The sequence below is a fragment of the Brachyhypopomus gauderio genome, chromosome 14 (assembly GCF_052324685.1).
Source record: "Brachyhypopomus gauderio isolate BG-103 chromosome 14, BGAUD_0.2, whole genome shotgun sequence".
Lineage (NCBI taxonomy): Eukaryota > Metazoa > Chordata > Actinopteri > Gymnotiformes > Hypopomidae > Brachyhypopomus > Brachyhypopomus gauderio.
The window spans coordinates 8434160-8456698 of record NC_135224.1 but is presented as its reverse complement, the minus strand read 5'-3'; the positions used below and the strand labels follow the sequence as shown (position 1 = coordinate 8456698).

General features: G+C 42.3%; 3 protein-coding genes across 8 annotated transcripts; 1 reads left to right on the top strand and 2 right to left on the bottom strand.

Annotated features, from left to right (window-relative positions):
* Positions 1-462: 462 nt before the first annotated feature.
* htra3b (HtrA serine peptidase 3b) lies at positions 463-7855 on the bottom strand. Its single transcript, XM_076972510.1, has 9 exons — positions 7422-7855; positions 4894-4993; positions 3901-4123; positions 3538-3732; positions 3412-3444; positions 3079-3193; positions 2894-2951; positions 1680-1775; positions 463-1267 (listed from the first exon to the last, which is right to left on the bottom strand). The coding sequence occupies exons 1-9, from the start codon at positions 7834-7836 to the stop codon at positions 1099-1101; spliced, it is 1404 nt and encodes a 467-aa protein (XP_076828625.1). The 5' UTR covers positions 7837-7855; the 3' UTR covers positions 463-1098.
* A 1057-nt stretch (positions 7856-8912) lies between these two features.
* sh3tc1 (SH3 domain and tetratricopeptide repeats 1) lies at positions 8913-21828 on the bottom strand. 2 transcript variants are annotated; one of them, XM_076972508.1, is made up of 18 exons: positions 21287-21828; positions 20880-20951; positions 20058-20188; positions 19715-19820; positions 19455-19598; positions 19056-19254; positions 18896-18972; positions 18611-18806; positions 17726-17856; positions 14396-14422; positions 13334-14262; positions 12449-13208; positions 11936-12116; positions 11594-11744; positions 10941-11063; positions 10553-10703; positions 9805-10001; positions 8913-9553 (listed from the first exon to the last, which is right to left on the bottom strand). In XM_076972508.1, exons 1-18 carry the CDS (start codon positions 21435-21437, stop codon positions 9290-9292), a joined length of 3990 nt encoding a protein of 1329 aa, XP_076828623.1. In that variant the 5' UTR covers positions 21438-21828; the 3' UTR covers positions 8913-9289. The 2 variants fall into 2 exon arrangements, with proteins under 2 accessions (XP_076828623.1, XP_076828624.1); XM_076972509.1 differs by having other exon boundaries at positions 20058-20204; positions 21287-21301.
* Positions 15082-19253, top strand: LOC143474873 (gametocyte-specific factor 1). Of its 5 annotated transcripts, XM_076972511.1 has the most exons (8): positions 15256-15431; positions 15661-15758; positions 15854-15957; positions 16521-16647; positions 17049-17132; positions 17394-17466; positions 17624-17728; positions 17841-19253. In XM_076972511.1, the coding sequence occupies exons 1-7, from the start codon at positions 15277-15279 to the stop codon at positions 17703-17705; spliced, it is 723 nt and encodes a 240-aa protein (XP_076828626.1). In that variant the 5' UTR covers positions 15256-15276; the 3' UTR covers positions 17706-17728; positions 17841-19253. The 5 variants fall into 5 exon arrangements, with proteins under 5 accessions (XP_076828628.1, XP_076828627.1, XP_076828626.1 ...); XM_076972513.1 differs by lacking the exon at positions 15256-15431 and adding an exon at positions 15082-15188 and having other exon boundaries at positions 17624-19253; XM_076972512.1 differs by lacking the exon at positions 15256-15431 and adding an exon at positions 15102-15188 and having other exon boundaries at positions 15647-15758; positions 17624-19253.
* Positions 21829-22539: the final 711 nt, after the last annotated feature.

The window sequence follows — 22539 nt, the reverse complement described above, 5'->3', positions numbered from 1 at the left end:
ACCCAATGTATCTGTTTTTCTGTCATGGATCATATTTTAAATGTTAATTTCATGAGATCACAGAATATTTAAAAAATCCTCAAAATGGCTCATCTTGAATCATAGGAGCCGATGGGAATAAAAAAGTAAATGATAAAAACGTAGTGCCTTATAAGCATCTTAAATTTCTCATCAGACGTTACTCTAATGTGTATTGTTTGAAGTTCTATAGCTACATTGTCCACCCCTTTTGAAATCTAGCATCCCTGGGATAGCTATATCCCTAAAGTATGTTGGAACAAGTATTTTATATGTTATCGATAGACAAATGCATTACTAAGATTTTCGTGTGGTTTTCACAGGGTTTACTTGTGTCTGGTGTGGAGATGTTTCAATGTAATGTATGGAGAGGGAGAAGCTGAAGGGAAAACGGACAGATCCTCATTTTGTGTGCATTTTCTTAGCAAGTAAAAGGCTCCAACATACTGAGCAACAGATTGCCTTTATTGAGATGAGCCAGCAGATGTGACTGTAAACATTCTGACTACACACACGTGCTGACACCTACTATAAAAGAAGGTATAAAAGGGTCAAACCAAGTATAAACAGCAATATGATGTGTCAGTCACAATTTATACAGCATGATATTTCTGAACATTCATTTTCTTCATTTCCCTGTTGTTTTGGTCATGGTAATACAGACTGAAAATAGGCCACAGTGTCATGTCTTTATACACATTGCTAACACAAGTATGTCTTGACGACATGCTTTCTCTTTCTATCGCCCTCTCTGGCTTCTGGTTTAGCTGCTTTTCCACATCACTAGCATTGTCATTAAAAAGCAATACAGTACTTTACAGAACTTCCCATATTCACAACAATCTAAATAACAAGTGTTTCGATTTTTTTCATATCCATGTCCAAACAATTTTTTATCATAAAATGGCCTGTTGTCTTCTATAATACACATAATGTCCACAAACACATTTGTTCTCGACGGGTTCCATAGTGTTTCATGGTAAGCCGATAGATCAAGCCTGTCTTTCTAAGGCTTTGGCCATTAGAATGTCCCTGCATTCTCAGACTAAAAGCTGAGCAGTGTTTCCCTCTCTCCCCCCATCACTGCATGATGACATCGGGCTCGATGTTGAAGAGCAGGTCATCGTTGCCACGACGCACCTCCAGCAGCAGGGCGGTGTCCTCCGTTAGCGCCTCCTTCAGGTCGCTGGTGCTCGTTAGCGGCTGGCCATTCAGCTTCACAATGATGTCTCCATCCTTTATGCCTCCTCTGGCATTCACAGTATGGAGAGATGTTAACGCAACCGTCTCCTCTTAAATGGAGCAGACTGTATCAGACTGGTACCGGAGAATTAGGGCAATTTATGGAATTCTACAATCGCCATATTGTGATTATACCTAGCTGCATTATCCCATGGAGGCCTGTTGCTTGTCATTTTTGCTGGAATATTAAACATGGCTAAACACACAAATGTTTGTAGTGTGAAAACATTCAGTTTTTTATGATGAGCAACTTTGTGTGTGGTGCTATTGGGTGCTGTTAAGACTTCACATCAACGAAGGTGCATCTGAACACAGATTGTCTAGAATCACTTAAATGTTAATTTCTGAGGATGTATGAGTGAGTGTCAGTTACTGCAGTCCTGCACTGGTTGAACTGCCCATGTGATTTGGGATCTTACTTTTGAGCAGGAGAGTCAGGAACCACCTCATGGACATAAATCCCACTGTGGACGTCAGGGAAGTCCGGGTTCTGCTCCTTCAGCTCCTCCACAAGGCTAGAGAACACACAGCGATATGCCCACAGTACCATCAGACTACAGGAACACAGATATGGCCACAGTACCATCAGACTACAGGAACACAGATATGGCCACAGTACCATCAAACTACAGGAACACAGATATGGCCACAGTACCATCAAACTACAGGAACACAGATATGGCCACAGTACCATCAGACTACAGGAACACAGATATGGCCACAGTACCATCAAACTACAGGAACACAGATATGGCCACAGTACCATCAAACTACAGGAACACATATGGCCACAGTACCATCAGACTACAGGAACACAGATATGGCCACGGTACCATCAAACTACAGGAACACAGATATGGCCACAGTACCATCAAACTACAGGAACACAGATATGGCCACAGTACCATCAGACTACAGGAACACAGATATGACCACAGTACCATCAGGGGGTTGGCGAACGAAAATTGTTGACGTTGTTGAGGCCGTATACTCCAACACTAGGAATCTAGCACTAGGACTCTGGAGCGGTTATTTTCTGCATTAGCGCTAGATTCGGCAAAGTTCACATCGCGCCAGAACAACTGAACAACACACACTTATAATAATTTAATGCCTCCCCTCATAAAATTCCAGACATTTTAAGACATTTTTAGGCCTTGAATATGGAAAACTAAATTTAAGACATTTTAAGACTTTTTAAGGACCCGCGGGTACCCTGCATCAGACTACAGGAACACAGATATGGCCACAGTACCATCAGGTTACAGAAACACAGATATGGCCACAGTACCATCAGGTTACAGAAACACAGATATGGCCACAGTAGCATCAGACTACAGAACTGCACCCAGGCTGTGCACACAGATCGTGGATGTATATCTTTGAAGGTACTGGCCAATACAGCGTAGCACAATAATGAGACAATAGACTGAGGGACCAAGTTATTATAATAAAAAAAACCAACAACCTAGAATTGGCACATTTGCAAGTTCAAATTAGATTATAATTGTTGAACTATCAGGACCAAAGTGACGGCTGTAGGTGTTAAACACAAGCAAAATACCCGGCATTGAATTATTACATTATAAGTACACAGTTAAATCCACAGACTGCTGTTCTAAGATCAACTTACGTTTCAGTAATAGTGAGCATACGAATTCCAATGAAACGCTTCTTGACAGATCTTACTTCTGAAACAATATAGGAAACAAATATAATAGTTCATAGCAGGAACGACCATGCTACTACCAAGCAACAAGCATCCATGGTCTTCCACATAAAACATTGAAAATGTTTCTCAGAGGCACATTACTGCACCTTTGCTTTGTCTCCCCATGGAGTCGTTGAGAAAGCGTGTTATCCTGTCTGAGGGGATGGCAAAGGAGATCCCTGCAGCTACTTTCAGGGTATTGATTCCAATCACCTCTCCATCCTAAAATCACACATACACACCAGCACAAAAGGTGGAATAATAGCAAAACGTTTTTTCAACGTACATCATACTCTTGAGGATAGTCTACTAACACACCACATGTTAAAATATCTATCACTAAAGTATTATTTTTCAATTATAGCAATTGAAAATTTGTCTTAATGGTATGAAAAACTATTTCTAATTTGATGAGATTTTATATCCTATTAAATACTTACTAAGTTGACAAGTGGACCACCAGAATTGCCATACTGAAAAAAAAAGAAGACACTTGTGTCTATAAATTTGATGATCTATAAATCATTGCAGCTTTATTTTGTAAAGACCAGTGCTGAGTGTCTCACGTTGATGATGGCGTCGGTCTGGATGTAGTCCATGTCTGAGTCACGGAGCCCTAGCTCCTTGCCGTCTCTTTGTGCTGTACTCACGATGCCGGTCGTCACGGTGTTCTGCAGTGCGAACGGACTGCCGATGGCCACCACGAACTCACCGGGCCGCAGGTCGGCCGAGTGACCCAGTTGTAGGACTGGCATTTTTTTCTGAACAGATGCAAAGGCAGAAGAGCAGAGTGTGAAGAATGTGTTCAAACACAATGCGATTAGTTATTACTGAGCGTATCTCCCTTACGTATGCCATACAGTCTGTTTTTTTTTTAATTTGCTCTCTTGCTCTCTCAGTTAATAACCACGCGTGTGTCTTGCATTCACCTGTGGGTTGATTTTGATCGTGGCAATGTCGGACTTCTTGTCAATGTCTTTGATGGTAGCTTCGTACAAGTTTCCATCATGCATCTGCACTTTGAGCTGCTGGTGGCCCGAAACAGGTGTGGTGCTGGACACTACATGGGCGTTGGTCACGATCAGCCCGGTGTCCAATATTACAAACCCTGATCCGCTCGACAGTGGTACAGTCCGGCCAAACAAGGGGTGGCTAGGGGTCAAAGGCCAGCAATGTGTGTAACTCAGCTATGTTAGTGTAACAATGTCTGGTGTTAATTGTGCAAAGGGGTGGGCACAGCATGCAAAATTGCAGATTGACTGAAGCAAGGAGCTAGGAGCTCATTTCAAAAACACACTAAGGAAATATAAAATATAAAGATGCATGTATACGCTGTAGTCCAGATTCAGTGACTAACTGGTAAACCCTTAATTTTAATGATTAATGGAGAGAGACAGTTACTCAGCATCTGAGACCGATGACTCAGTTTTTGGTTAATGGAACATGTCTGCCAGACATCCACCAATCCAAAGTGGGGAACAGCCATGACATATCCCAGAATCCCACAACTGCAGCACTTAAGCACAGCTGTTGGGAAGCTTAACTGTTTGACTGTACAAATACCCTTAAGCTTGATATCTGATTAAAACGAATCATCATTCAAGAAATAAAAGCCTGTTGTTTTTGGAATATGATTGTCTGAAGGTTTGCACAGAAGGTTGGCCAAACTGATTTTGTCTGGATCAGGCTAGTCATGTTTGATCCAGTTGTTTGGTTCCACACATACGTTTCTCAGTCCAGAAATACAATGTTCATTGGAGGCCATTTTGGAAACCATTTAGGCTTTCACTCTTTTTTCTGATTGTTTGCTCTCAGGCTGAACATACTGTATGTATCATAAAGGTAATTTATGATATTTGTTCCTTAATCTCAGTCAACTGGTTCAGAATAAATCTAGTTTATGAATCAAATTAAGGTCTTACCTTAGAAAGAGCTCAATGTGAACCACTGCTGGAGCAATCTTCTCTACTACATCAGCAATGAAGTTGAATTTGTACCTGGGGCTGTTGGGGTGTGTGGGACCTATACTGGCAGGAAGAATTCTTCATGTTATTAAGCTTGTTCTGTGTCCAAGTCAAGTTTAAGTTTAGGTTTTATTGTGAGGCCTATCACTGCTGAACTGAGACCAGTTTAGCTGTTTTTCTTGCTTGTTGAAATACTAGTCTAAAATCATCAATTACTGCAGACTGCTTTCCTGATTTTTTTACAGCACCCAATGTGTTTGCTTTAATTATTTTGTTAATAGAAAATCAGCTATTAAAAACATTTACGATGTATAAACTGAGGGGCTCAGCTCATTTCATTGCAGGAATAACAGGTAAATTTGTGGCCAAGTGTTTTTCAAAAACAGGAACTACTTGTCTGTAATTGCATCTAGAACCAGCAGGTGGTTTTCAGTTCTATTCTGTGTGTGTATGTGTCTCCAGGGTGTGTAAACATATGGTAATTAGGCCATGTTATTTTCTGCACACAGCTGGATGTTTTTTTCCCTAAAATGACTCTTTTCCTGTGACCAGATAGCCATCGTGTCTCTCTCTCCCCTCTCTCCCTCTCTTTTTCTCTCTTTCTTCCTCTCTCTCTCACTCACATGCAGAGACATACATGCAGTCACATTTAACCTCACAGACTTTAAAACACACCCTGTCTATACATCCAGAAAACCTCAGAACTATTATTGTGGTCCGAAGCAATATATCCAGCAGTAAACTATTTATAGAACAAGTTTACAGTCACATAATACCACGTACTCGTAACATCACCCAGAGAGCTTTTACTTTACTGTTGGAGCTTTTAAGATTTGTAAAGTTTAACATTGCCCAGTCAAAATGATTATTTAAAAATGCCGCCTACTTTACAGAAAAATATCACATTCGAAAATGGAGTCCACGCACTCTGGCCAAGGATAAATAAAGGGTCATTCATTAAAAGCTGTCAAGTAAATCACAGTTAATTATTACTCAGAAAGTACAAGATGCACAATGCAGGATGGCATATCCCTTAGACATAAAGACCTGGAGGAAACTGCAGGGTTAACTGGTTGCCAAGTTGGTCAGCCTTCCATTCCAAATGCAATGTGTATCCTCTTTGAGGTAACTCTATTACAGACTGAAAAAGGAAAAAAAGACCCCAAACCCTCGCCCTGTCAGCCAAATGCTAGCTATTTGTAGAAGTCCAAATATTCCACAAACTTTACAAATTGTCCCGGCAGACTCTCCACTTTCCGGACTGGTTTGGAGGGCGGACAAGATATCAGTGGACCAGCTGATGGCACACAGCTGGCCACCATGGTGGAAAGATGCTCTGCTGATGTGTTATTTGATTCACTAGTGGTAAAAAGCTTAACGCTGATGACATATTAAATGTACAGTATATTGTGTCTGATGAAACTTTGCAAACTATGAGACTTTCTAAGCATGATGCATAGACACACTGCATGCTCTTTTCTACTCTTTAGCTTGGCTGATGTTCACCATGCCAGAGTTGTAGCAAAGCTACAAGTAAAAACACTGATATAGAAACAGTTTCTTTTTCATTTCATATCCTAATATGTATCAAATAATACACATATAAGTATAGAGTACATGAGGTTCCTTCAGCCCCTGTAAGGCTTTTCAGTACTATATGAAAGCTGTAGATAAGATGCTTCTAGATCATTGTTTAGATTCAGAGTGACAGACCGTGGCAATAAATCCTGCTAATGCCTTCCACTTCCTTTCTGCCCACAACTGCCTTTTGCTGTTGACCTGAAAGCACTGCAATGGTTAGTCACAAGATAAGTGAAGGTTTTGGTGGGAAACTGGCCTGAGATCAGACACAAAGGGGTCTAACTTCCACTCAGAGGCACAGGGGGAATTCACGTCTGGTCTGGAGACTACAATACACCTCTGTCTCTTAACTGCCTCCTCAAATGATGAATCTCCAGCTGCCACCTGTGTGTCAAGGTTAATGTCAGAGTTCTGCTGTTGTAGGACTCCTCGGAGATCTATTATTTCTGGGGTCGCACCATGTGGACGTGTTTCAGACGGATGGGTGGGGTCAACAAAATTATGGGTTAATGACTAACAGCTAGACACAGTAAATACACTCGTGGTGATATATTAAGATGTTTATTTACTGCTTGTAGTTTTATTAGTTTCTAGTGTGTGTGTGTGTGTGTGTGTGTGTGTGTGTGTGTGTGTGTGTGTGTGTGTGTGTGTGTGTGTGTGTGTGTGTGGGTGGGTGGAGAGAGGATAAAGATGTAGGTCATGATGTTTCCTTGAGAGGCTGTGAGGTCCTTACGAAGCCAGACTGAGCGGAGACGCAACGTATCCGTCATCACTCAAAGTCAATCTATAAATCAAAATACTTTAAACACATTTTGGCACGACACTACTAAACTACTCTGAGGCTAATTTAGACACCTAGTTTCTGGTCTCTTATACCTCTGAAGTTTGATAAACAACTAACTTACCTTGATTGTTTTCACACGGTCCTTTGTGTACATTGGTTACGCCTGGCAGACCCTGCTGCAGCGACTTTCGACTGACAGCCCTCAGCTGACAGATATTGCCGTAAGTGTTTCCATCACTACCGCAGATTTTACTGCTGTACTTGCACTGGCACACGCCTTTAGAGAGTCGCTTTCCCGCAGGATGCCTGCACTCGAGGCCGTCGCCGCAGGGCAGGTCGTCTTTGCGGCCACACGGTTCCCCTTCTGCCCGGGCGCAGACGAGGCAGCAGTGGCACCGGTCGGGCACGTAGCCGCCGGGACAGCTCGGGCTCGGGCACCCGCTCACGTCGCACCGCGCTGGGCACTTGGATTTGGGCTCAGCGCCGACAAAGTCATGGAAGTAGAGCAAAATCACTGACGCTAGAACAACCTGCATTGTTTGGATTACGGTAACTCACGTGTGAAGAAAAAACAAGCAAGATTTAAAATAAAAGTTAGATCAAAATCATATTCTTATTGTCAAAATATTGACTGCACATATGTTCACTTTTAAGACTTTTTGTCTTCTCAAATGTCAAAGTGTGCAATAAGGATTCCTCTGATAAGAACAAAACAAACGGTGCAGCACATAAAATGTCATGCCATGTGGTTTTCAGTCCGCTCATCACCTATCCATTGGAGCCCAAGAAAACATAAAAGGTTCGGTATTCAGACTCGTTGGGTTCAGCACAAGCTCACGTCCCGGCCGGTCTTCCTAAATGAGCATCATCCACTGAAAGCTTTTTTCCATGAAGGCGGGGATAGAAATCCTTCGCTCTGCCCAGCTTGCTACAATAAAATGATCTTCCGATGAGCTAAGAAGTGCAGGCATAAACACATACCAAACAGCGGTTCGGTTAAGAGACCCACACCGCGCCGAGACGGTTTCCTTTGGCCGTCAGGCACCAGTAAATGTTTGCTGTCAAGTAATGCGCTATAAAATGGGCACCGTTCTCGCCACAACACCTTTTATGGTTTATTCCAAGGGTACAGGCGACTACGTAGACGACTGCATGCATTTGAAATGGTCACATTTTAGTTGGCTTTTATAAGTTCTTTTATCAAATGGTAGCATTTCAGTATCCATGAATACGTCTATTTTAAAACTTTATAGTCAGCCATTAATAATCTTTAAGCACTTCGTGTAAACAGAGCTACCCTTGTGCTAAGATGTTTTCATTTTATTCCAGGGGGAAATTGAGCTTGCAGCCTTGGTTTAAAATTCAGTCACAGTACAACAGGTAAGGCTACACTAACTACTGGAAGAGCTGCTACTGCTGCCGCATAAAACATCACCTTAGTGATCTACAATTAAAATTAATGCAGTAGAACTCAGACCAAGCATTAAGCATTATACTTGGCCTATGGACTTGTTCTGTTTTTTCTATTGTCATTATTTTGAAAAAGAAAAATATACATGTTTGTATAAATCAAGGACAAACACAACAGATGAGCTGTTAACGTACAATGAAACAGATTTGAAACATGACATGTATTACACAGTGGTCCTATGCAGTCTTATGTACATTGATTAAATTCCTTAGAAAATCAATCCCAATTTAAGATGTCTCAAAAAGCCAGCCGGCTTTTACATGCATTCACATTATGGCACTGAGCTGTAACACCTGACTTCTACAGCACATTGAGGTTTTATTGTTGTCCACAATGTCCTGGACTCTATTCCCTTCACTAAAATGCCCTGTTGAGTCATCCAGGCCTTCTGTCTCCTGGGTGCATACTAATGTAAAGTCACATCGATGCAAATGGCAGGAATCCGCACAGCACCCAAAGCATCTACTCAGCACAGAGCAAACGCATAGACTGAACTGAAGAAGCCCTCGAGGCCGACGCTACGCCTCCGGCCGGGCTGCGAGCCTGTACTGGGAGGTGGTGCGGAAGCTCTGGTCTGGTGCTAGGTTGATGCGGCGGATGTTGAGATCGGTGGCGAACGCTCGTGCCCGCTGGTAGAAGTGCAGGGAGAGCTCCCGGTCCATGAGGAAGTTGTGGTAGATGGTGGCGAGGCGAGTGCACAGCTCAAGCTGAGACTTCTTATTGCTCAGGTCCATGGCGGCCGCCAGGGCTAGGTGGTAGTAGCCTGCTGCGTCAAACGGGTCCTGAGGTAAAGAGAGTGCTAGAGGCTTGAGGGCTAAGGCTCAAGGAAAACTCTCACAAATAATTCATTCAATATAAATATCAGAAGACATTTTGTCTTAACTTTATTAAGTGTCAGTTTAGTATTGACATTAATTTCACTAATTAATATTAATCACAGCTACCCAGAAATCAGGCCTGCCCTATACTGCCCTCTTCTGGCTGAACTTTGAGCCACAAGATAGTTCATAATATAATAGCGTTTCTCTCTTACCTTTAGGTCATAGAAAATAATGTCTCCTAGAGTTTGATACACCCTGACGTAGTAGAGGGCTTCCTCGTCGAACTGCAGGGGCGAGGGGCACAAGGAGAGGGCCTTCAGGAAGTGGTGTTCAGCCATCTCAAACTGACTCAGGCAGTGGTAGAGGGTGGCCAGCCGGTGGAATGCTACCCGCTCATTTAAACAGTCAGCTACGAGCATAACAGCAAGTAAAGTGTAAGGTAATCTGGCACATGTCCAAATGAACATAGTTCTATTTGTAACTGTATCTGTATTCAGGCAAACAGCAGCATGTTTATGCATAGGCATAAAATCCAGTGGTCCTCAGACTTGTTAAACAAAAACACACACGTTTACTCCATGATCTAAAATATCTATTTATTTTGGTGCATGTTTGTATGACAAGGTCTACAGTACAGACCTGCATTTAAACATGTGTTTAACAGATGTGGCTTGCTTTCTTATATAACCTGGCCGACTGGGTGATTGCCCAAAGTGATGGCTCAAAAGCAACATAAGTGAGGAATAATCAGCACAGTCCATTCAGCAGATAGGATCAATTTTAACACTCTTACTTGCAGAGAAACATTTGTGGGATAAAAGTACAAATATGTAAGATAATGGTTCTAAGAGAATTCTAAGTTGTAACATTAATAATTAGCAGGTAATTGTGTGGTTTAAATCTGTGGGATATAGTGACACCTGGTGGACAAAACATTGTGTTCGCGTGTGTTCACCCTACCCAGGCTGGTGCTGATGGTTAATGCAGTCTGTGCATACTCCAGAGCCTCCACGTATTCTCCCAGCTGTAGCAGCAACTCTGCTAGCTTATTGCAAAGCCTGAGCTGGGAACGCACACTGCTTGTTTTCACTGCAATAGGGAGGGCTCGGTCCTAACACACACACACACACACACACACACACACACACACACACACACACACACACACACACACATACACACACATACACACACACTTGATACAGCATTGATACATACATAAGACCACACATGATACAGCATTTTCAATAACTTACGTGACATTAATGGCCCTTTAGTATTAACATCAAGTGTCGTTAGGTCTGATGTGCACACTGATCACCCTTTATGTACAAAGTGTCAGAGCTACCCTGTAGAAGCACACTGCTTTCTCTCGGTCTTGGGTGCTGTTGAAGAACATGTCCCCCGCCATCTCCAGCAGCTCCAGAATGAAGAGTGTGTCCCCTGTGCTCAAGGCAATGTCCTGTGCCACCTGTCACCCAAAGAGCGATAATACAAACAATAATACAGGAACCCAGTCCAAGAGCTTCATGTAATAGAGCTTCCTGTATTAATTTAGCACCATTCAGGATGTTGTGCCATCTAGCTAAAACATCAAAATGCTATGAAGATGTTATTAATAGTTTGGTAGTGGGTTAGGGAAAATTGTGTTGATTAGATCATACATGCAGGACATGTCAAAAGCAGAGAACTACATCATACAGCCTTCCAGCCCCAGGTAACATCTGACATCCTGCCTTAACCTTGCGCTGGTGTGAGCCTGAGTCATAAGCCACTTTAAATAAAAGGCATCTGCTGAATGAATAAACGTAATCCCCAAAATAAACACAGCAAAGAAAACGACTCTGTTTTTCTTAGGATATTTATCAGGACACTCAAATGGGCCTTAGTACTGTACAGGTGTATTTGCCACTGTTGTGCGAGATAAAATAAATTAAGCCATTTAAATTTAGGACTGGAATCTGGGCCAGGGTGTGCAAAATGCTGCCAGCCCAACATTACCTGCACATAGAGGTCCACCAGCTCTGTCTGTTTGAGGATGTGGTAAATCTTTCCTGCCTGTAGCCAGCCATGTGCTTCCTTCCTCCTCCTCCCCAGGTCGATGAAGATCCCCAGGCTTCTTTTGGTACATTCCAGCGCAGACCTATTTGCCCTGCGATGAAATAAGATGAAAAAAAGAGAAACCGCTGGCGTGTCGGACCGCAAAAATCACTCCAGATCTAGATCTATCATCCACATCCTGCGCTTAGCAAAAAAAAAAAAAAAAGCTCAGAAGTAATCGCCGTGTCTGGCGGTTTCATGGCATTCTACCATTCAGTCGATCACTCCACCATCTGCACTCACAGCTCTGTGCATAGGCTCAAGTACAGCTGGCTGATCTCCTCCAGTATCTCAGCCTCGAGGCTCCTGTCTCCCGTCTTGCGCAGCAGCCTCAGCTGGTGCTCGTTATAGGTGATACACTGGGCCTTGTCAGGGCACACGTCGCTGTACAGGTGGCACAGGTGACGGGTAGCTTGCAGCTGGCCTGAAGAGGGACAGATTAAGAGACTAAATCACAGGTGTAGACAGGGTGGATGCTCAGGCATTTAACAGGAAAGGCTCCAGGTATTTCCCTGGAGGAAGTCACAGAGAATGGCACCCAGACTATATTCTCTCTAGACTCAAGGTCAATTTGCATTTTGTAAATCACCATTATTCACTATTTGAAACTTCAGCTCACATGGCCACCTTCTGTGACTGCAGTGGATTTAAAAATGGAGTTTCTTTTTTTCCCTGTTTGTTTTGCAGGTTGAAGATAGCATTCACAATTCTGGTACCTTTTTTTCAGGCATGGCCTTGTGACCCAAAGTTGCTTACTTTCAGAGTTATCATGGAGGATGGCAATCAACAGGGCCCACTCGTAGCATATCTTCCCCTTCTCACAGGAACCCTGGGAGATGTAGAACCTGCCCAGCTCCAGGAGCACAGCAATGAAGCCGAGTTCATGGCCATCATCCTCGAGCTCTGAGAACAGCTGCACGGCCTGGGTGAGGTACTTCTCCGCCACCCTCTTTGCCTTCACTCGCATACACAAGAAGCCAAAATTGGCCAGAGCCACAGCCCAGTTTCGCGTGGCCTCAAACTCCTCGCAGACCTCGGCTGCCGCCCGGAAGCTCTCAGCGGCCTGCTTCACCTCGCCGGTACGCCTCTGGGCGATGGCACGCATGTTGTAGATGACACCCTCCAGCTGTGTGGTGCAGTGCTCAGGCAGGGTAGACAGGATGGCGTCCAGCACGTCCAGTGCGGAGCAGTGCTGCTGGTTACAGATGTACAGCCAAGCCAGCCACATGAGCAGGGCCGTGGTGTCCGGCTGGCCCAGGCAGGAAAAGGCCACTTGGTTGAGGAGACCACACATGTAGCGCACGGCCCTGTCGGTCATGCCATGCTGATGGAAGAGCCAGGACAGGCAGAGGGCGTGGGCGGTCGCCAGGCTGGGTTCCATGGCGGCAGATGATAACATTGCAGCCCGGTTCAAACATGGAGCCACCTGGGCCGGGATGTCGACACCGTGCAGCGTCTGCGCGTTCTCCAGCAGCAGAGAGACGCCACAGAAGCAGTCAGTAACTGAGGAAGACACCTGCATGAATTGAGAAAAATGAATTAAATGGTAACTGCATTGCACAAAGTATTGTTTTCATTCAACAGTATACGCCCTGCCGGGTCTTGTGACCACAGGCTTGTGCAACATTGCGCAGCATGTACCTGAAGACACGCTTGTCGTGCGGAGCTCTCAGCCAGGTGAGGAAGATGATGGTCACTATAAAGCCTTGCAAGCAATAAGAAGCCATGGCTGCGCATCTTATCGCAGGCTCCAGGCATCTTGTCAGCCAGGGTCTGCAGCCGTTCAATGAAAGGCACCGCACTCATGCTGTCTCCCAGCATCAGATGCAGCTTTGCTAGAAGGAAGCAGAGTCGGGCCTCCGCGGGCTCGTTGTGGGACAGAATCGCTTGTTTCAAAGAGCACTTCAGCACCTCTGGGTCCTCTGACCCTGACAAACAGTCACACATGGCCATCAGCAAGGCAGCGAAGCGTTCCGACATGACAAAATACTTCTCTGTATTTTTCTGTGTGAGATAGATCAGAGACAGGTTGGAGTAGATGGCAGAGAGGAGATGCAGGTCTGTAAAATAGTCTCTGGGCACACTTAAGGCCTCCTCGTAATAAACCCGCGCCTGGGAGAACTTTTGCCTGCTTGCGCACAGCTGTCCCAGGAGGAAACAGATTCTGCACTGAGCCCATGACATACGCTTCTTTTTTGCGTTCTCTCGAGCAACACCTAAATATTCCACGAGCTCCTCCTCGTCCGAGTAGCCGTAGAAGTGCAAAAGCAGGAATTCTGGGTATGCGCTGTAGAGGAGACGGAACTCCGGCTGGTGGTCACGGCTGCCCAGGAATGAGAGCAGGGAACGCTGTCCTTCTGGGCTGGAGCGTTTAATCTCTGAACACACCGGAAAATGTGGGATTCCTTGGGGCAACCGTGTCTCATGGGATTCGTCTGTTTGGAGCTCATTAATGTCCAGTGGAATCTCATTTCTATGTGGCTCATGCATGTCGCTGAAAATACTGCTAATTTTAATTTTTAGGTCTACATACACATCAATGTAATCAGTCCTGTTGGTAGTGGGGCCATCTAAAAAAAAAACAAACAAAAAAGAAAAAAAAGACATGTATTAACCTGTAGTTTTAGCATTTAAATATTAGGTATTATCATAAATATATAAGTAATTATAGATTATTAGGAGCCACACACAAATGTCACCTACGTTCAAGTGATCTTGGCTCTGCCAAATCTGTTGGAAACAAAAAAAATGTGCAATAAGATTTTACTAAAATACTGCATGCTTGTGTTGTTGGTTGTAAAGCCTTATATTTATTAGGCAGTGGCGGCTGGTGCTAAAAGTTTTGAAGGGGGCGCAAACAAACTGAAAAATCAAAACACATACAAAGGTACAAAAAAGGTTACACACATATCCCAGCGAGATTGCACGTGTTTGGTAACAGCAGAAAATAAGTGTATTACATAAATTTGTTGGCGTATTAATATATGCTTTAATATTTGCTCTGGTAGCTATCTTAGCTACCAAGCAAGTATATATTTTCTTTAAATGGTAGTTTATTTTCAAAACGCACATCTTAATCTGAAGAACTTTTGCATTAAAATTCAAGCATTTTCAAGGATTTCAAGCACCCTTATGAACCCTGAAACTGGATTTGTCTGCTCCAAGTTCCTTTATCCTTTTTTACATCAACAGAACGCATGGTAAAGGGGGTTGTTTGTAAGGATAAAACTGAATTTTACTTCATTTGGAAGAAATTATGTGCCAATTTGAAATGTAAACTGCTAAACCGTCCCGGTCCTAATAGTCAGCTAAAGAGCTGTCCAATCACATAAGAGGAAAATAATTAACGATACTGATAGGCTACCGATAAAAGTAGGCGTGTCCGGCGCCCCACACACAGCAAGTATACGTCATATATGTAATGTCACAGAAATTCAGCGGATGTATTTCCTGATTTTAAATGAACCAAGAATGGTTTAAATGGCAAAAGATAATGGTCAGCTTTACTAGGTTCATAATACTTTTGCAATGTATAATTTCTTAAGTTTATATGTCTAAGTAGCATTTAGTCTTTGGATAATTTGATGGGGGCGGCTCCGCCACGGATTAGTAGTCAATCTACAACGAAGCCAATCAGATTATGCAGAATGTTTGCGCGGCAATCCGCAAGATTGCGTTTGAACAGACTAAATCCGAAACTCGTCTTGGCTGTCCATCGCCTCGTGAATTCAGAAGATTTGTGAGATTTGGCCTTTGTATTTCACGAGTAATTAACTATTTAACTAGATCATAATGATCTCAAATGTAATTTGTAATTTATTGTCGAGCCGAAAGCATCTAGATCTAAAACGTAGTTTCATGTCGCTAACTAGCCAAGATCTCGCGCTAATACGCCAACATGCTGAAAATATATTGCCAAAAAAGGTTGTTCTAAGGTTTATACGCTCATCCTAGAACCCTAACCCTAGGCAAACACACCGTGTGAAGAAGAAAAGGATGTCCTCCAAAAGATCAAATACCAGGGGTCCTGCAGAAAAACCAGTTCCTCGCTGGGAAGATAACCAAGGTAATGAAAGTTCTTAAACAGGAACCACTTAGCTACTTCAAATGGCCTGCAGCCATTTTTTATTGAAGAATTTCATCCCACGTCTTCGTCCACAGATAAAACATACTGTAACCCTGACAAACTGCTTCAGTGTCCTTACGATCCAAGTCATAAAATCCGGGCATGTCGGTTTCCATACCATCTTCTCAAGTGCAAGAAGGTTGGTTTAAGACAAAAGTTGTCTTTTTTTCTGTCACTCACAAGTTCATAATCATTTGTATCCTTGTGTGCCGTTTGTTTGCCACCATATGGTAAAAGCTATATGCACATGTTCTTACAGTACGTTTTATTATCATGCATGTTTTAGTTTTAGCGTTTATATATGTATACATATGTGAAGCACACAACATTGATGGAAAAACAGGATGTTTCAGAAAGGTCATTCACGCATATTAGTGAATCTGCAGATTCCTTAGCAGCAGTGTAGATTACTATCTTGACCTTGGCAGTTATCTGTGTTTACTTGAATCTGTAACAACAGGCCTAACATGGGAAGGGTGTGCAAGTCACCTTTTGTCAGACAAGCAGTTTGTTTATTAAACAATATGAGCATTCGGACTGAAGATTTCGATTCGTTTATGCCTTACAACATTGACACTTGTTATAATTTATTTTACAAATGTGGTAGCAGAATGTGAACTTGAGTAGAAAAGTATACCTAATCTATTCAGTATTGCTAGGTGATCCTCTGTCATCTGTTGTAATGTGATTGGCTGTTGTTAGAACCACCCTCAGCTGGCCAGTGTGCTCTGGACGTGTCCATTTAATGCTCGCCATCTCATGCACAAGTACGAGGCCTCTGATCACATGGACAACTGCACGGACAGATGCTCCATCAGTAATGACTATGGTAAGACCTGACAGGCAGTGTTTCACCTAGCATAGAAATTAAGAGGTGAGCTGGCACTAATCTTGATTACAGCTCAGAATTAGATATAATGTTTCACTTATAATAAAATGAATTTTTCACACTTATGTGCTGTTTTGCATTTGGTAATGCACATTTGTATTAAGCTAAGCCTAACAAATCCATACAGGAGAGTTGATGTTAAACAAAAACGTTTAAGTAAATGTAAGTGTATGTTTTTACTCTAATACCTCAGTCTACTCTACTAAGTATTTAAGTGGCAATACTGAGTAGACTGTAGTTTACATGTCAAATTTAATACATATGCGCTGTTATTATATCACATCTATTTAACGCCCATGGTAATACTGCATTGTTTCATGAGGTTTTATTGTATATTTTAGTGGTAACTGCTGAGAGCCAGCACAAATTTCAGGTTGCTGTCGATACCTGGACTATTCCTGCCTGTGATGAAGACTGGGACCAAGGTGCTTTTCTATCCTTGTAATACTAGTTTCTAGTTACAAATGATGAATGTAAGCAGAATGTTTTTAGATTGGAGTATTGTGTATTTCTTTCTTGAGGTGTGTAAGGTTATTCTGCGTGGGGTTTTAACAAAATACTTGTGCATTTATTTTGTTATTAAGTAGAAAAATTGTAATCCTGAAAGCATATTTTCAGCCAGCTAAAATATTTTTTTTAATAAAAGCATGCACTTAATGACTGATTAACCTTTCTGCCGATTGCAGAGATACAAGAGGCAGCATCTCCACCAGCTCAGTTAGTCTGGAGAGTGTCAGCCTCACAACTCGGCCCTGAAAGGTCAGGCTTGTTCGCTGTGTACTAGCGTGCTGCGCTGTGACTCTAAATGGTCAACCCGTGCTTCTTTGCTATAACCATGCTACTGTGCTCAGTGACATTTGAAAGTTGGCTTTGTGGGTGATCTGTAAGTGCTTATGTGTGCCGTCTTGTCCACCAGGTCTGAGCAAGGTGTGGCCGGCAGTGTGACGGCCAGCCTCAGACCTCCAAGAGTGCTTCCCTGGGTACTGGGCAGTTTATAATGCAGAAGAAAACAGCTTACCAAGTTTGTAGACTGTAGCCACATCACTTTGGCATGTTTTGTTCAGCAAAACAATGGTTTCCTCTTTAATCTTCTCTTCTTCCAGGGTAAAAAGTTTTCTGTCTTCTTCTTTTAGAAAGATTTCATCTGATCTATTGTATAAAAAAACAGTCCACCCTTAAGTTCCTGTTCACACAAAAAGGGACAGTTTTGGTTTTGTCTACTAATTCCTTGGCCCAACCTTCTATGGCACACAAAGAAGGGATACAATCCAATCCAGCAAACATTTGAATGTGGCTTTGTGCCCCTCTGTTTTTTAGTTTCACACGAACTTTTTGAAGGTTGTTCATTAATGCTACAATATACGTTTAAAACTTTTTAAATAAATCTGGGACTGTATAAAACCAAAAATCTAGCATTGCCATTGAATGATGATGATGGGTCTGCAAAGATTGCTAGTTTATTACATGCCCTTCAAGGCTTCATTGCTTTATTGATGCTGAAACTCCATGTCCTGCACAATGACGTACTGCTTTTCAGTATTGTTTCCCTGCAATGCAAACTTAAGTCTAATCTTTGCCTTGGCTTGCTGAACCCTGCAGAAAGGCTTTATAATTGTGACTGACTGACAGGCATTAACAATTTCAGTGGTGACCCAGTTTTGTAATTTTCAGCTCTTGCTCTTTTAAGCAGGAGATGCATGAAGTGAATAATGAAGTGACTCTGAACAATTGCAGCTCACCTGGGAGCTAACAGACGTAGGGCCCAGCAACACTTTTCAAACAATGTTTGTGTTTCCCAAGGAACAAAATTATTCATACTGAATATGTACGTTTTACTGGCTAAGACCGTCTGGAAAATGGTGTAAATGTAATGTAGTGGTCTTATTAGCACAGAGACACTTACTCACAAAGAGTATTGGTTGCTTTGACCAAGCTTGTCTTGACGAGTCCTATATTACCAGTTCGCTCCAGCCTTCCCACGAACCACTCGAAGCAGGTGACCAGTAGGCCAAGGACAACGATTCGATCACCGGCCTCAAAACTCAGCTCGTCAGGCCCATTCCCATCATACACTTCTTTGGACTCACAGACACCTACAGCTGGTAGGAGGGGATTCATGGTTACTTTTTTGAGTAGTGTAGAGGGAACTGATTAGGAACCGACTTTCAGGCCCATTGTCTTTCCTTACCAAGTTGGAATGGAAGATCACAGCACACCTTTCTGCTACCAACCAGAACATTCTCAGGACAGGACTTAAGAAACCACCTAAGGGCAAATGAAATGAGAGAAGTAAATGAGTCAGGGTGCACAGTTTCAATATTTACAGAGCAACACCTCACTTCACTTACTCGTGAAAGGGAATGACTGGTTCCAGTGCCGGCTTGGGTTTAGTTCCCCTTGATCCATCGGTCAAGGACAGCACGGTCCATCCCGAGCCTAGGAAAGGGGGCTCAAACAGCACAATGTCGCCCGTCTCCAGGTAAAGGTCACTGCCTGATGTGGAGCTATCAAACATCTGATTGACTGTACAACTCCCAAAAAATGAGCCTGAAAGAGAATCCAACACGCATCGTTTTCAGTAGACTACTTTTATGTTCTTCGGTGAAGACCATTCTAGTTCAGTTTGATCAAAGGTTACTACAAGGTAGGATGTTTCTTGGTAATTAATAGAGTGTATATGCTCTTCATAATTGCTTGAATTTATTGTAAGCAACACATGCGTATAATTTTGTCAGAATATGTGTTACCTTCTTGCATTAAAAAGCCTTTGTACATTAGGTTAAGTGTCTCCTCTTTAATGGAGACCTCAATGCCTGAATCTTCTTGGTCTAAAGTTTTGAGCCAGAATGCCTGGTCCAGAAGAAGGTTCTCCAAGCACTGACCCAAAAAGCCTGCAGAACATTTCATGTCAAAATTGGCAGTAGCATATAGGTACCGGAATACTCACTAGTATGATACTACCTTGCTCTAAATGCTTGCTGACAATCAAGCTTAAAATAAAACGAACCCAGTTTGTAGTAGGTGCTGAACTTCCATATTTCTTCCAATGTTTTGAAAATGATAAATATTGTCCTTTCCTCACTGCTAATGTAGACCAGATGGGCAGAGAGTTCCTTAAGACAGATAAGAAACTGTAAGTCTACATGACACTGAACATTTCCTATTCAGGAATTTTAAAAAGATTTGACAGTATATAGTAATTTTCATTCTTTTTAGTACTGAATAATAACCCTTACATAATAGTGATTATTCAGTATATAAAATAATTCCATCACTACCAGTGCTGTAATCTGTTTTGCTAGAGTGTACGGTCAATTAAATGTATATGCTCTCAGTACTGTGAACCATACAGTAATCAGGTCTGTGATCTTCATGAGGTCAGCTTCCAGCACACGCAGCTTCCCGCACAGCACTTCCTGTGTGCCCTTGTCAGCAGGAAGTCGGTCCGGTCCTTCCACCAGAGCCAGCTGTAGAGCCAACACTCCAACAGGAAGAACCTGACAGTTAACACACCATGCTATCCATCTCCCCATCCTGCACCCACAAAGCTGCCTTTATGTACACAAATGATTTGCCTCTAAATAACACCCCCCCCCTCCAAAAATAAGACTCTAATTCATGACTTATTGGAAGCAAGTCTTTACTCAAGTCATGTGATGTCAGCATACGTAGCTGACAGACAGGATTAATAAGTGACAGTTAAGCAGATGTGTATGGTTCAAGGTATAATTTCATAGAATTCCTTCTTGAGATTTAAATAACTGAAATACTTTTGTGCCTCTTGTTTTTGGTCTGAGGGAACATCAACACATCACAGAGATGGTCACTGTGACTTTTGCCGACACTCATTTGAGTACAGATATTAGCACGTAGCTGTATATTTTATCTGGGACGATGGGGAACATTTTACATTTATTGTACACGTTTACTGCAATTGGATCAGAAAACATTAAGAAATGGTGGCGTGCATAATATGTTGAAACAGTGAGCACTTATTTCACTGCTCTGAACCCCATGGTTAACTCTGTCATATAAGTTCTCTTAAGACTTATGTCACCAGTATTCTAACTTAGTAGCCTGTAACAAGGGGTACAGTGAGCTTGTGTATTTATTGAGGTGTTCTCACTTTCACCGGTCACATTCTGTCAGTCTTGTGAGGTTGGCACTTTTACCTGTGGGGACACTGTCTTCAGAAGCTGCAGAGGACCCTTTAACAGTCCCTGTTCCTTTCAAGGGCTTATGCTCTAGAAAGAAAACATCTATGTAGACTATGTATTTCAACTGCTGCCATCTGAACAGACTGGTCAGTTACATTCTTCATGTAATGGTTTGCCAGCTACAAGGCAGGCAAAACAGTCGATTTACGAGTTAATAATTTAAGATTTATAGTGCTCATCTTAGCAGAATTCGGCCACTTTCCATCATTTCACAGTACTTTAGTATTTAAACAAGACTGGCGTACATAATGTCAGATAATCTATCGAAATTCACATTTTCATTCAACATGTGAAAATGACTAAAACCTCTCAAAGTTTATATCGCGGTCTTACACAATACTTTTGATGCCTCGGTGACTTACCTATGTCCATGACTTTAGAGTCTTTATTCATATCCAAGTCATTAAGTGTGTACCGTGCCGAGAGCTCTCGACGTAACGACCGAAATCTCGATGTTGAGTCCAGTCCGTTGTCTATTTTCACGAAGTTTTGGTGATCAGCAGCAGTTGACATCTTGGCACGGTGTCATTCCGTATGACCGTATGACTGCTCCATGTCACGCGCTCTGCGTATGGCCCTTGTAATAAAAGCGTACAGGTAGTCGAGCTACCTTTATCAGTCCTTTTAAAGAGCTGACATGAAACGTCTTATATTCCTCTTAACAAAGAACCAAAGACAAATGAAAAATCTGAAGAAGTATGAAAAAAACAGGATAAAGAAAGTTCATAAGGACGAGAGTGACTTTTATACCTTACTTTGAAAGAAAGAATTGTAACGTGAGCTTAGCAAAAATGATTCTGGCACTGACTAAATACGAACCTGGCTTAGTTTATTGGAAAGTTAATAATCCCTAACTGTGCAAACAACGGTTTAGACACAAAACGTGTTTCCTGAATAAACAAGCGCAGCGGTGACTGGTGGTTTTTAAAACAACTTCTCTGACGGTGGTTTTATAAAAGCACGTTAATGACTGTGTGAGTGCACTCGGTGTGAACGCCTGCTCCGCTTTTCACAAGGAAGAATGTCAGCACTTCCCTTTCCTTCCTCCCTCTGGTTGGTTTTCTCTGTTAAACCAACACATCTAAAGACTGTTCAAATGACACCCCACAATGTAGAGACAGAGACTTTGTAATGCAAAGTAGTAGAGTGACGGTTCCAATATATGGCTAGACGTTATTAGACGTAGGCTACATATTTGACCACCTTGACGTTATTGCCTTGTTGTGCTTATTATACGCACCGGAATTCTGCAATACATTGTATGATATTATTTTCAACATTATTTTTCGAAATGACTTCTGTTTGGGTAAAAGAATATTGATCTTTATTAGCGCAATTACTGAAAAACACAGCATCAAATATATACATGAATATGCCTATATATGAATACACACTATGCGTAGGGGTTTATTGTATGTTCAGTACACATTTCAACCCAATCTATCGAAAATCCGATAATTGGAGAGGGACAGAAATACACATATAAAGAACTGCAAAAGTGATACAATTTAGCTCAGAATGCCAAACCTACAAAATCGCAACTAATCGCAACTATGAGACAAAGGAACATTTTGGGGGTCCTATTGCCATCATTACCTAGAAAAATATGTGTGCA